This window comes from Carettochelys insculpta, chromosome 20 (genome assembly GCF_033958435.1).
Source record: "Carettochelys insculpta isolate YL-2023 chromosome 20, ASM3395843v1, whole genome shotgun sequence".
Lineage (NCBI taxonomy): Eukaryota > Metazoa > Chordata > Testudines > Carettochelyidae > Carettochelys > Carettochelys insculpta.
In genome coordinates this window covers 24,991,954-25,006,273 of record NC_134156.1, presented here as the reverse complement: position 1 = coordinate 25,006,273, position 14,320 = coordinate 24,991,954, and the positions used below count along the sequence as shown (strand labels likewise).

The window sequence follows — 14,320 nt, the reverse complement described above, 5'->3', positions numbered from 1 at the left end:
TAGCCCAGGGCTTCTGGCTGCTGCTGCTGCAGCTGGGGGTCCGTGCTGCATATACAGGGTCTGCAACTAGTTGATGGCTCTGTGTATCTTGCACTGTTTAATGAAAGTGTGTCTGGGAGGGGCCCTTTAAGGGAGCGACTTGCTGTTGAGTCCGCCCCGTGACCCTGTCTGCAGCTGTGCCTGGCTCCCTTATTTCGATGTGTGCTACTTTGCCGTGTAGACGTTCCCTCGCTGTGCCTATTTCGATGTTGGGCTGAGCAACGTCGAAGTTGAACATCGACGTTGCCAGCCCTGGAGGACGTGTAGACGTTATTCATCGAAATAGCCTATTTCGATGTCGCAACATCGAAATAAGCTATTTCGAAGTTGGGTGCACGTGTAGACGTAGCCATGGTGGTCAAAGAGAACAGTAGTTCTGTCCGTTCCACAGAGAGAAGTGAAAGCAAGAATCCTATTTAGTAGTGATTTGCTGGGACCCGTCAGAAAAGCAAAAGTCTGCATGCCTCACAGTGGTGTCAAACTATAATGGAAGCTGGGGCAGGAATACATCTTGAGGAGAGCTTTGATTTCTTTTTCCCCCCAAGTTTGTAGTGAATGAATGACTGAACTTCATTTAGGCCTCGTCCGCAATAGGGGCAGTGTTGACCTAAGTTATGCAACTCCAGCTACACGATGAATAGCATAACTGGAGTTGATGTGCCTTAGGCTGAATTTCTCTGCTGTCCCCACAGCGGGAGGTCAACAAGAGAAAGTCTCCTATTGACTTCCCTTATGCCTCACAATTGCAAGGAGTACCAGAGTTGACTGGGATACCGTGAACGTTTGATTTAGTCTCTGCCTTGGTGTAATGGTAGAAGACCCATGTGCAGATAGCTGCATGTGGTCCTGTCCCAGGGTAGGACTTCTCAAAGACGTACTTATGACTCCAGGGTGCTATGTGCATCAGAGCAGAATGATCACTGCTCTTTCTCACCCTGACCTTACTTTTGTTGTTCTTCAAGTCTCTGGTGGGGATCATAAAGCCAGCTGTGCCGAAGCCAATAGAGTTTCTCCAGCAGCACATTGAGAAGGACCTGGAGCAGCTGACAAAGACCCTGGGAAAAAGTGCTGATGATACCATCAGTGTAGTTCATCTCATCCTGTGCAGCCTCCTCAAGGAGTCCCACCAGCACCCAAACCAGTGTAAGCAAAAGAGCCCTTGGACAGAATGCAGAAGGCAGCAGAGAGATAGTGTAGCAGTCATGTGGTTCCTCCACTCATTGCACATCAACAGCTTGGCCAAAGCCCTTCAAACTGGAAGCAGCAAACCCAACTGGAGAGCTCCCGAATTCTAGTGATGCTGAGTTCCTATTCCTATCAACAGATGATCTGACTGATCATCTCTCCTGCTGCCCAGGAGTCTGGGGTGTAACATGGTTTGGTAGGTAGTTTTGAATGGAATCATTGTGTAACTGATGATGTCCTGTACTGAAAGGATTTTCAGCTGCAGAAATGCAACAGTTGCATAAACCTCTGCAGATCAGGCATAATGATTTATATGTATCACCTTCAAAGCTACAATAGGAAACCATCAGAGAGAATAGGCTGTGACTGAGGATGAGTCTCAGTGGAATTTGAAGGTCTGAATCAGGAAACAATGATCTTTGCAGCAGATCTTATGATGGGGTTATTTATATGGAGAACATGGTGTTAGTGGGTAGAGCACTGAACTGGGAGTCAAGAATTCTCCATTTCTATTGTTCGTGCTGCTGCTCAGTGATGTTGGCAAGCTCCTTCATGTCTCTGTATTTATGTTTGGACATTTCACATCTCCCTTTGGGTGGGATTGAGAAACAGCATTAATGTATCTTAAGCACTGAAAGACTGGGGGTCTTTTAAGTGCTCAACTGGCTGTGTACATTATCTACAGTGAGGTCACTTAGCATGGGTGCCTGCTGAGATCTGAGGACCTCTGAGAGCGTTAGTGGCTTATCACACACTGACAGCATCTCCTAAGGATTCCCTGTTCCCATAGGATATCATGGGAGTTCAGGGAGTCCCACATTCATTTTCCACTAACATGTCCTAAACGTGACACGCTATCTGTGCTGTTGTTGCAGGGCCAGTTCGCTTTCATGGAACGCTTTCCACCAAGGAGCACAGAAATGAATGGGAAAGAATTGTTGCAAACACTATTATTATTCCTGATTTAAAGGTGAGTTCCCACTGGACTTATTGTATCTGACTGCTAACTTTGAAAAAAGGAACTTAAGCACCCAAAGAAAACGTGGAATTCTGAACTGCAGACCATGCCTGTTCTGACATACAGATCCACCAGGCCATAAATCCACTCTGCTCAATGCATTTGACAAGCACTGCTCATCCAAACAGGGTTAGCATTCATCTGTGCTAAATAGCCACTCCCCTGCACAACTTAAACACTGGAATAAGTTACCTAGGGACGTTGTGGAATCTCCAGCGCTGGAGATATTTAAGAGCAGTTCACAGACACCTATCGGGGATGATCTAGATGGTATTGGGTTCTGCCAAAAGGGCAGGGAACTGGACTCAACGACCCCTTGAGGTCCCTTCCAGTTCTAGTGTTCTGTGCTTTCACGTCTGATATCACACACTGGGACAACCACCTTCCTGTGCCAGGGCAAGAAAGGACCATGGAGGATTCTGATACACAAGTAGACGTATCTTTTGACTTTGGAGGGGATTGTGAAACCAGATTAACAGCGTGGAGTCAATACCATCCAACCTTCCCTGGTGAACTGTGTACAGAACAAAGGACTTTTAGGAACCACTGGGGTTGAGGAGTGAAGGTGTGGAAAACAATTTTCTATTATAGGTGGTTGTCCTGGCATGGATGTTAAATGTCCTAGTCACGAGCCCGTCAATGTTCACATCCTCCTGTTGTAACTGATCGTTAAACTGCCATAGAAATGTGGCAGCATTGTTGCAGAATTCCCTCTGTATAAAGGAGCTATTCTGTCAGTATATTTCTCTCACAAGTCCAAAGATATCCTTTTATTTAATTATAGGGTGCCACTGTTGCATTTTCCTGAGCCACCCTCAAAGGATTGATCAGTCAAAGGACTTGTGTTCCTGACACTATGTGTTTTTTATGCAGCATCTGGACAAAATACTTTCAATGTTAAATAGACAAATCAGTCAGGACGAGAGAATCTCTTCCAACCCAATGGCAAAAATAGTGTATGGTGACCCCGTGACCTTCCTGTCCAGTCTACCCAAGGACAGCACCATGCATTGCTCCCGCATGTGGAGCTGCAGGAAGAGAATCTCAGTTGAGTACCTGGGGCATGTAGTCCAGCAAAAGGATGGCAAAGACATTGTGCCCATCCTCTGGAAGTTCCTGCAGAAGGTGAGTGTGCTGAGATCTGTCTCTCTGTCTGTCTCGGGATGTACTGACGAGTGACTTGCAAATTCAAAGAGCCAGTCCCGGCTAACATATTGTTAAGCAAAGGGAAACTATAACAGACAGCTTCATGTCTGTCTGTTTCTTTTCAACTATATCAGAAGGTGATGACTTTGATTTGGAGAATGAAAACTACTGTCAGCTACTTGCCAAAAACTGAAGTATATCAGTATGTGTGGAGAGCACTTTGATATACTAAAATCACAGATAAAGCACAAAGGTAGTTTATGTTCGTGTCTGTGAAGTGAAACACATTGAGGGATCAGAAGCTAATCTGCCTCCCAGAAATGTCCTCCATTTGGTTGAAGATTAAACTATGAATTATTATCTGTTACGTTCCTTTAAAGAGTGAGAAGAACAAGCGAGAGAGGGAGGAAAGGGCAGTTGTGAAGGCCAGACCTTTAATGGGATTCAAAACAGAGCTAGATAAATCCATCAATGGCTGTTACCCAGGATAGGCACAGGTGGCATCTCTAGCTTCTGTTCAAAGCTGGGACTTGATCACTGGATAATTACCTATTCTGTTCATTCCCTCTGGGGCACCTGCACTAGCCACTGTCAGAAGACCAGGAGACTGGGCTAGATGGACCTTTGGTCTTGACCCTCTGTGGCAGTACTTGTTTTGTTCTTACATTTATCTTCAGTTGAGCTGCAAATGATACCATAGAGTCATTACTTGCTTCATGGAAGCTGGGTTCTGTCAGCTGTTGTTTCTCTGTGGAATACAGCTGTGCATAGAGTGAAGCAGGCCATTTGGTTAGTTTTCTCCAAGACAAGGTAGGGATTAGTAGTAGAGAGATTGCCAGTGCAAGATGTGGGATAGTGGAGTGATAAGTTCTGCCCCAATTAGTTGGTGAGTTGGGGCATGCAGCAACCAGTTTGTTTCCAGATGCCCTTCAGCGCAGCTCCCAGGACAGCTGTGCAGAAGTCTTTTGAGGTAACGTGGGTCCCCATCCAAGAGGCAGAAGGGCCCTGATTACATTGTTCATGTCTACAGGGAGGTCCTCAAGAAGTTTTCAAAAAAATTGGCCGAAAATAACACCCTAATGCACAAGATGGGATTACTCTTCGCTTGCAGTGAAAACAATGGCATTTGCTCATGGGACCCATGCAATCTAGTTGTGCAGTTTCTTAAAATAGAATGGAAATCCCACAACATACGTCTATGGAGGAAAGTGCCATTTGGATACCGTTCTCTGTTGCCACTAATGTCCTTCACTCTCTACACAGAGACTCTTCCACTTCTTCGCCTTCCTCCCCCTGTCTTTGTGACCTCCACTGACCATGCAGCCTGTTCAGTTAGACGCTCTTGCAGTCTCCCTGGCTGTTGCACGTGTCCAGGATGGACTGACCACAGTGTGATAAAGCACTTGAACAGTGGTGTCCAAAAGAAATTCAACAATCACCACCCTCTGAGCCAGGCACTGTCCCCCACCCCCAGCCAGGCCAGGTCCTCCCTGTCCCCCAACAGCCAGACACTCTCCTCCCACCCAGTCAGGCGTGTGCAGACGCGCGCACCCCCCCACCCTCCCTCCCCCCCCCCCACACACACAGAGCTGCAGCTGTCACCGTGTGAGCTGCCCTGTGGCTGGAGCCACCTCCACTGCTGCCACCACCTACTTGTCCCACCAAGAGTTGGGGCAGTGCACAGAGCAGGCAGGGGATGTACCACAAGTGCAGCTCTAGTGAGCTGCTTCGGCACACCAGCGTCCAGCTCGCCACGTGTGGTGAAGGGAAAGCATATTGGATGTGGCAGCACTTGAAAACAAGCCCACTGCTTGCTTCATTGACATGTAGTTAAAAGCACTGATAGGGTGAAGGAATAGCACGAGCCACTCTGCAAGGAGGCTGCTCAAATTTAAGACAATCTCTGTATTTTATGACACAAGCGTTGTCTGTAGCATTGTCTACCCTGTGAATTTGGTATATGTAAAGTACTGCACGTTATATTTTTGGACATTCAGAAATAGTTGAAATCAGCGCACACATCAAGGCTGCAAGACTGTGTCCTTTGCAAGCCTGTCCAACCCTCTGTGCGTGCTCTGCATCCCTGATATAATCTGCCATCACATAACTACTGGTGCTTCTCCTACTTTCTAGGAAGCTGAACTGAGGCTGGTTAAGTTTTTACCAGACATCCTGGCTCTGCAGAGAGATTTAGTGAAAAGGTTCCAGAATATTACAGATGTGGAACACTGCACAATCCGAGACTTTGTCTCTAAATTCCACTCAGGTAAGACTGGCATCGGATGGGCCTATCTTAGTATTTCCAGTTTGTAATTTACCAAAACACATACAGTGCCTCAGGCAAACAACATGAAGGGCTCAAGACCCCATGAGGTTCAAAGTTAAGGTGGGCATATCTTCTAAACTTGCAAGCAAAGCCTGATGTTAGAGTTCTGACACCCTTTACAGCGTATGACACACCCTGACCCCTAAGCAGTCCTGATTGCCTTATCCTGTGCCTGAAAGGTTGCAGCTATTCAGCAGAGCATACAGCAGCACAAATGCATTCATTTGCTGCTGTAATGCTGTCAATACAGATGTTCTAAGCTAATAAGAAACTGTTAACTTGTCAATTTAATTACTCCAGGTCACTGTTTCCTCTAATTTTTTCCATCCATGGGCAGAATAAATTTTGTTAGGTGCACCAAGGCATGTGTGGATGTGCACCACCAATAGAAACACATGCTGCCTACTGTGGGTGTTCTGCAAATCATTTGGGTGGCACCCAAATCTTGTGAAAGCTTCAGCAGCCACCCATCTTACAGGAAACATGGTTCCAGGCCCCATGCATGGCAGTGGCTATCTTGGTGGGAGAAGCTCTCCTGCCAGTGTAGCACAGTCCATGCCAGTGTTTTAATTTAATATAGCTGACATCACTCTGGGGGTGGCTTATGCACATCACTGAGTGATGTAACTTACACCAACCTTAGCTGGAGTGTGCACATAGCTGAAGAGTCATCAGGTAGTTTGAGAGAACCTGAGCATGTGAACAGGTTGACTGAGATCTGCATTGGCAGGCAGGATGAATTACTGCAAGGTCAAATGGTGGTGGATGGCTGGGATTCACACTGTTCCATAGTGCGCACCACCTGTTAACACAGAAATCACCTAGTGGCTATGGGTTATGCTGGTAACTACAGCAATTGCATACAAAGAAAAGTAACATTGGGAAAGAATTTAATACAGCTTGAGTGTTTTATGCTATTTAGAAGCTACACAAAAAGAGCTGGCTCCCTCTGTCCATCTAACTGGAGTGCACTTGGAAAGCCTGGGTATTCGGGGATTCAGAGGTATTGTGAAGACCTGGAAAGGGTGTTTCAAGAATTCCTGTTTTTTGTGCTCTCCAGATGAGATGAGGAATCTGTGGCAAATCAAAGTGAACACACTTCTGTCTGTGTGGAACAAGCTGAGAAGATCATTGGATATCAATGGTGAGTATGCTGTGTACCCTGTTGTCATTACTGAAGTGGCAGGACTGGGACATCACTTGAGTCCAGGTGATGGAAGATTGGCCCTTCACTATCCATAAGAACGGCCATACTGGGTCTGACCAAAGGACCATCCAGCCCAGGAGCCTGTCTGCCAACAGTGGCCAGGGCTAGGTGCCCCGGGGGGCGGGGCGGAAACCGAAGACAATGATCAAGCGATTTGTCTCCTGCCATCCACCTCCAGCCTCTGACAATCAGAGGCCAGGGACACCATTCCTACCCTTGGCTAATAGCCTTTTATGGACCTAACCTCCATGAATTTATCTAGCATCCATTGGCAATCCAAGCTCTTTCCAGCACTGATGCTGACATTTGTATGTGGAAAGCTGACTTCAGATATTAAGTGTGGATGAACAGTGGGGATACAAAGGGGGATCTTTTTTACCCTTCCATTACTTTCTCCTGGCTCCTCTTTCATATCGTACATCCCACACTAACCTGCCAAATGACTCACTCCCTGCCCCAGCATGGGGGAGGGAGCTCAACCTCAGTAGCTGTGGGCCAGTTATAAAAGGCTTCTCTGTCTTGTTGCAGGTGAAATTAAGCTTCCCACAGGCTACTGTGATGCTGACTTGACCCTAGATGATGCATTTGAGATCCTCTTGCCACGTAGACGGGGTCTGGGACTGTGCTCCACAGCCCTGGTCAGCTACCTCATCAGCCTGCACAATGACTTTGTCTATACAGTGGAGAAATACACAACAGAAGTAAACAGGTAAGTCCATGTCAGGTAGACACACTACTGCTTCTCTTTGTTGCTGTCAGAGCTGCAGGGTGATAAGCAGTCTTGACTCTCATTGCAAGGGAGAAAGTTGGTGGGGACAACCTCCTCCAGCAGCAGTGAAAGTCAAGACTACCTGTCACCTTTCCGCTCTGACTGTAACATGACGAACGGTTCCTCCTTTCCCGCAGGTACACCGTCAGCCCTTCAGAAGTGGCTGATCTGCATGTGATCAGTTATGAGGTGGAGAGAGACCTGATCCCTCTGATCTTGTCCAATTGCCAGTACAGTGTGGAGAGAGGTGGGGAGACTCTGCAGGAATTCAACCTGGAGAAGATCCAGCAGCAGGTCACCAGCAGGTTCCTGCAGGGGAAGCCACTCATCACCCTAGTGGTAAGGAGGGTGGCAGTCAGTTACTGCCTTTTGCAGACAACTCTTCGACCACCGTTGGTTTTCATTTCACTGTTGTAGAGCTGGCTGGCGTATTGACCAAAGTTAATTCCACCAAGAGCTACAGCCTGCATCTCATGCACGCACTCGCTCTCCCTCTCTCTCCTGACAGGGAATCCCTACCCTGGTGTACAGACAGGACCGGAATTATGAGCATCTGTTTGATGACGTAAAGAGCAAACTCCCACAGGTGAGTCTCTGAGATGGAAGGAGAAGCAGGATGAGCAAGTGACCAGGGGCTCTCCAACGTGATAAAAACCAGGATTTACTTCTCCTGCATGCACCTCTTGGGCTACAGGGGCCGTGAGGAGGACGCTCAGCTGTGCCTCATGTTTTAACCCATGTGCACCCTAATTGCGCACACACCCAGTGTTCTCTCATCAGTAAATCCTGGGTCAGGAAATAGAGATAAACATCTTTATCTTTAGAGCCCAGGATTTTGAGTCTTCTGTCCTGTATGAGGGGTGTTCATGGTTAACCAGTAAATCTCACCATAAATGGATAAGGTTTACCAGTTATGGTTAACTGATGGGGGCTAGAGCAGCCACCCACCCACTATGGGCAGGAGGCTGTTCCAGCCCCATGGGACCTGCCTTGCTGGAGTAGCCCCCATCTGTGGTGACCTGTGGTGTGCCTGGGGACAGGGTGCTTCAGCTTAGCAGAGGCAGCCCTCATCTGCAGCAGGCCTGCTCCAAGAGCCTGGTGGGAAGGAACGCTCCAGCCCGGCCGGAGCAGCCCTGGTCTGTGGTGGGCCCAAGGCATGCCATGGGCGGCGTGTTCAGCTCAGCTGAAGCACCTCATCAGCCTGCACAATGACTTTGTGCAGCAGGGCAGCCCCCACAACTTCCCTTCCCTGTTTAATAGATTAACTGGCTAAACTTAACCTTTAACTGGTTAACTAATTAAATGGGATTTTACATCCCTGCCCTATACTGGGGCTTCAGTAGATTGAGCACCCATGAGGCACAACTCTTCTTTGCATAATGATAAGGAATGCTAAGTGACTCTCTGTTCTACAGAGCGTCCTCCCCAACTCTATGATCAACATGATCAGTGGAGAACTGCAGTCCTACAATGACATCTGTGAAGCTCTCTCAGTTGCTGAAATCATACTGGGATTCCTGGCCATGGCTGGAGAGGACCCTGATATGCTTCTGACCCATTATGTTGAAGTTGTTTTGCAGATGGGCAATCAGACAAGCCCTCATGTGCTGAAGGTGAGACCAAGGAGCAGACTCCCAGCATTTGCAAACCTGTCAACAGGTCCAGTCAGACTGATCTGCAAGCCCAACATCAGTCCAGCTTTAAACATCAGTAGTAAAGGCCCCATGTGCTCCAGGGCAAGTCAGGTGATTTCTGCTTCCCTGCAGCTGCATGTAATATTAAGGCTCAGACAACCAGTTTAAGTTGTCAGGTAGCCCTTTGTAGCTACAAAAGAGCCAAGGCAGGAAGTGTGGTGTATCAAATTCACCTGCTCTCCAGATCTTGGTGTCTTGTTGGCCACAGGAACAAAGCAAGGGCTCCTTGCAATAGGTGATGCTAGAGCTGGGTGTGAGGCTGGCACGGAGACCAAGAGTAGGCGCGCAGAGTCAGCTTTCACAAGCATACAACTGAATATATGCTCCTTAACTCTCAAAGATGGTGATGGAATTTCTCTTCTCCCACCGATGTGCATAGTAGTGCCCGAGGAGACGGTTTCTGTGACAGTACATCCAGCATTAATTCTGCCTTCACTTTGTCCTCCCCTTGCACAGGTGCTTTGGGGATGGGTTTCAGGGAAGAGACAGAAGGGAGAGAGACTGCCTCTGGAGAGCAAGCCTCCACGTCCAGGGTGTCAGGGCTGGGTGAGCTCCAGCTTGGGGAATCTTTACTTTGTTTATGGCAGGGACGTTTAACCTTTTTTCATCGGGGGCCACACGGCAATTTTTTACACGTTCTGGGGCCCAAACACAAAATAGCCCCAAACCACCACCCCTTTGCCCCCAGACTTAAACCCCCCATAGCCCCAAACATCGCAGCAGGGGCAGCTCCCTGCCACGCTGAAAACATAGGACTCAGTTTAATTGGTTCAACTGCCAGATCCTTCCTGCTGGCCATTAAACCAATTAAATTGAGTTCTATTCCAGTGTTTGTCAACCTTTATTTAAAAAAAAAAACAAAAAAAACTTTTTGGGGAAGGAAAAAAATTCCCCAGTACCCACAATTTTCAGACACACAAAATCCCCAATTCCCCTTCCCCTCCAGAACCAGGCACCCCCAGTCGCCTGCTTTAACCCAATCCCGCCCCGCTTCCCCACCTGCAGAGCCCGCCCCCCCCCCCACGTATGCTATAATCCAATGCTGGCAACTCACTGGAGCAGCTGCTGCCGCACACTTCTCCCTTCAGGCGCTGGGAAGAGACGCATGCACAAAGCATTTTATCGCTCAAAGAGCCACATGGCAGAGGTAGCTCTCAGCACCCTGCTGCACTGAAACAATAGGACTTAATTTAGTTGGTTTAACAGACATTAAACCAATTAAATCAAGTACTATGCTTTCAGTGCAGCAGGAAGGACGAGTCAGGCGGCAGCAGCGTGAGCCACAAACAGCTTTTTAAAAAGCCACCTGCGGCTCAGAGCCACTCAGCCATCTTTTAAAAATGGTAGTGCTGCTGGCAGCCCGGGCCATATAAAAAGGCTCCGCAGGCCGGATTATGACCTCTGGGCCATGGATTAGACACCTCTGGTTTATGGTAATTTGTCCTGGTGTTTCCTCCTACCAGTCACTATTTTTTCACATCTATTGAGTCACCTTACCTGCTGGCCCCAGCCATCGTGTGCTTACTCTCATTTCCTGCAAAATTCAGAATAGTCTAACAGTTTTAGGTCGCTTCATGCTCTTCTGCGACACAGAACAACAGCGAAGACATGACCAACAAGGTATTCCTATGTGCATCCCTCATGTACAGTTCAACTTCATTTGTTTCTCTTTCAGGCACTAAGCCGATGTCACCTAAAGCACATCATAGCCCTGTGGCAGCTCCTCTCTACTCACAAGTCTGAGCAACTGCTGCGTCGCAAACAGGTAGGAAAGTGTCTGGCCTCAGCATTCAGTTCAGTGCTTTGTCTTATCCCCAGAGGAAACTGCTCACATGTGCATGTTCTTGCTGTGCTTTCTAGGATCCCTTTGCAGATGTTGATGCTGTCTATAAGGCTGAGCTCGATCCAGAGAACACCAAGCTCCTGAACATCTTCCTCATTCAGGCTGGGCTGGACACATTCCTGCAGGAGCTGCACGAAATGATCCTTCTGAAGTTGAAACATGCCAAAGCTGGAGATGAGTTTAACCCCACATGGAGGTAATGGATTGCTTAGCCCAGACCAAAACACCTTTATATGCTGATTTTTTTATTTCTGTCATTTACATGAATTTGCAAAGGGGCAATGAATTCCTTTCATTTTTATCCACCCAGTGGAATATTGCACAAAAAGCCAACTGACTAAACAGTGAAAAGCCACAGCCAGTGCTAAGAATGTTTACACAACATTTGTGACATGTGGCTTTTCTAAATAGTCATACGACATGTAAAATATTCAAATGAGAATTGCCGTTTTGAGCAGCTAATGGAACACTAGCACTGGGACAATCCCAGTGGAGACTGATAAGCATGACTGGCTTTCCATACACGGCTTTGCTCTTGTACCTCACTCCTGAGCTGCAGCCCTTCCCACCTCTACATTGTTGAACTTCCCTGGGGGTTGCCCATGTATTTTGAACCTGACCGACAGCCCCATTTAATCAATCTCTCTGCAGGACATATAAGATTGTGTGGCTCTATGTAAAATATTCTGTAGGGTTTATGTTGCATTCTGCAGTATTAAGTGTTTTTCCCACTCTTTATTTTCTAGCCTGAAGGATACACTTTTTTCTTACATTGAACGTAAAGGGAGCAGCGTACTTACAGAGCTGGAAGACATATTCCCAGAAGAGATTCTGCTCTCTCACTGCATTGCTGCCTGGAAAGCTGCTGCTGTCCTCAAAAGAGATCGTAGACTAAGTTGATGTAAGAGAGGATCCTGCAAACACGGCTTTTTACATGAGGAGCAGCACTGGGTCTATGTAAGACCTGATCATTGTACTGATCTTCCTTCCCATACAAGGTGCCACAAACACTCCACGTCAGTGAGATCTTGAACTTACCTCTTTCTTACACTGGACTCAGGACCAAAATGTGATGTACAAGCATAAAATATTTTATGCATCAGAAGCAGACGAATTTGGGAGAAATAAATGTAAATACCAATAGGAACTATTTCGTGAGTGGACAACGCAGAGCGGCAAGCTCTCGTCATAAGGAGGCAGGGTGAAAAGTCACATTCTTGACGGACAAAAAAAGCCATTTTACATTGATGTGGATGGGGTTCCTTGAATCGTTACAGTATAGGCATGCTCTGTTTCACCATGTTTTCTGTAGACACTATTCCAGTTCATATGCTCCCTGTCTGCCAACCTTTTTCCCCTTAGCTCTATGAAAAACAAATGTAGTTTGACTGCATCCATCTCATAAGCTTCCTTGCTGCAATACTATCAAAGCTGCCATCATGTCTAAAGGATCATGTTTGTTCTTTTACCTTTATAGCTTTATTCCTGCTTTCACATTCCATGAGTCCATGGGTATTAGGTACTAGAGGTCAGCTAACTTCCTCTTTGCATAACGAATAGAAGAAAAAACAGTGTTTCAAAGCTCGCCACAAAAGTTGTTCTTGTAACTGCCTTAAAATAAAGCATTAAAAGGCAATGTGGCCCAATCTCATGTAACAGGATAACCCGATGGTCCTGAATTAATACCCCCACTATAAGACCATTCTTCTCTTCTCCGCCCTTTTCCCAAGGTAACAAATGTGTATCAGAACAGTGCTGCCAGGCTACTTCTGGCCCACATCTAAGTGGGCAAGCAGATTGGAGCTAAGATGCACAAGTGGCTGTAGGACACATTTTCTGTTTGTCTTATATAGCACGGTCTCTCCATTAGGGATTTAGTTGTCATATTCTTAGCTGATACTGCACAAACGCAATCAGATTATCAATAGGGAAAATGGAAAATGTAAATGTTATTGGTCTGTGCTGCTTTCCCAATATAAATTTCTTGTGTGACTGACTTCATACTTTTCAGCGTTGACTTTCTAGCAGGGAGCATCTGGAACTGTCCGTGTCACTATGCTTTCCTGATAACATAGCAGAGTCATTGACCTGTTTAGTTTGGACCATGTTTCCATTTAGAAAAGTCCCTTTTGGGCCAAAAGTTTGTCCTTCGTAGCCAGAATTTCAGCTTAGGAGGAAGTTTTCATCAAATTTAAGGGAATCCAAATCTTTAGCGATGTATCATATAAGTAACAGGTTTTTTAAGACACATCTTCAAAATGAGGTTCTTTACACACATTTGGTAGATCTGACCACATGAAGGTCTGTCCAATTCATAATATAGGTCCAAAAATTTGGATTTCACGGGGTGGATATGCATCGTAAAAATAATGGACTATGAATTCTCATTGAAGGTTTCTTGCCACTTTCCCTTAATAAGGGACGTTTACAAGCTTTGCTCTCCCTTTGTTTACTGCCACTTACTGAACTGTTAAAATATTTGAGATAAGTTGATGTATAAGTCATGACTGTTTGTCTCCTGGAAGCAATATGGATTCCATTTATATTTGCAATAGTTCTCTTTTACTGCACAATTTAATGTTTTCAAGTTGCCTTTTAAAAAGAAAAAAAAAATACCTCAAGGTCTCTGTTTGGACAGAGTCCAAACTAACCTCCTTGCAGCAAGCAGTAGGTGACCTTTTCTAGTCACCGTTTTGTTGCTGTTTCTAGCTCTGATGTGCCTTAGCTGTAACATTTCACTTAGAAGTAACCAAGCTCGGTGAAGTTATGCTTCCGATTTGGTTTATATGGAGGATTTTACTTTTTTGTATTTTTTTGTGTAGCCTTAATAAACGTGTCGGACAAGGTGTGACCACTACAGAACTGTGTACCTATTTCAGTGCTTTTATTGCAGGAGATTTTGAGGCCATTTTGTGCTTGAAATGGTCTTGCAAACCACCCAATGTGCATCGTGCTGTGCGGAATCTGAGATTTAAGACCCCGGCCTCTGTTGCCCTTTGAGCTGCTAATTACGCAGAAGTGCGCGTTTGGGCCATTAGTGGGTGATTGTATTCAATCCCCCGTGCCGTAGCGATGGAAGACACCCGCAGGGAA

At 46.4% G+C, this 14,320-nt stretch overlaps 1 protein-coding gene across 4 annotated transcripts in view; it reads left to right on the top strand.

Moving 5' to 3' along the window:
- RNF213 (ring finger protein 213) overlaps window positions 1–14,078 on the top strand; it is a 95,905-nt gene extending 81,827 nt beyond the window's left edge. For 3 of the 4 annotated variants that reach the window (XM_075014313.1, XM_075014311.1, XM_075014312.1), the window contains exons 56-67: window positions 1,002–1,182; window positions 2,100–2,194; window positions 3,116–3,367; window positions 5,522–5,654; window positions 6,775–6,858; window positions 7,450–7,630; window positions 7,828–8,029; window positions 8,199–8,276; window positions 9,106–9,303; window positions 11,060–11,149; window positions 11,245–11,423; window positions 11,974–14,078. In XM_075014313.1, coding sequence (XP_074870414.1) covers window positions 1,002–1,182; window positions 2,100–2,194; window positions 3,116–3,367; window positions 5,522–5,654; window positions 6,775–6,858; window positions 7,450–7,630; window positions 7,828–8,029; window positions 8,199–8,276; window positions 9,106–9,303; window positions 11,060–11,149; window positions 11,245–11,423; window positions 11,974–12,127 — 1,827 coding nt within the window. In that variant the 3' untranslated portion in view covers window positions 12,128–14,078. Of the gene's footprint in view, window positions 1–1,001; window positions 1,183–2,099; window positions 2,195–3,115; window positions 3,368–5,521; window positions 5,655–6,774; window positions 6,859–7,449; window positions 7,631–7,827; window positions 8,030–8,198; window positions 8,277–9,105; window positions 9,304–11,059; window positions 11,150–11,244; window positions 11,424–11,973 lie in introns of those variants that run through there. The other variant, XM_075014314.1, reaches the window with a different exon arrangement.
- The last annotated feature ends 242 nt before the right edge of the window (window positions 14,079–14,320 follow it).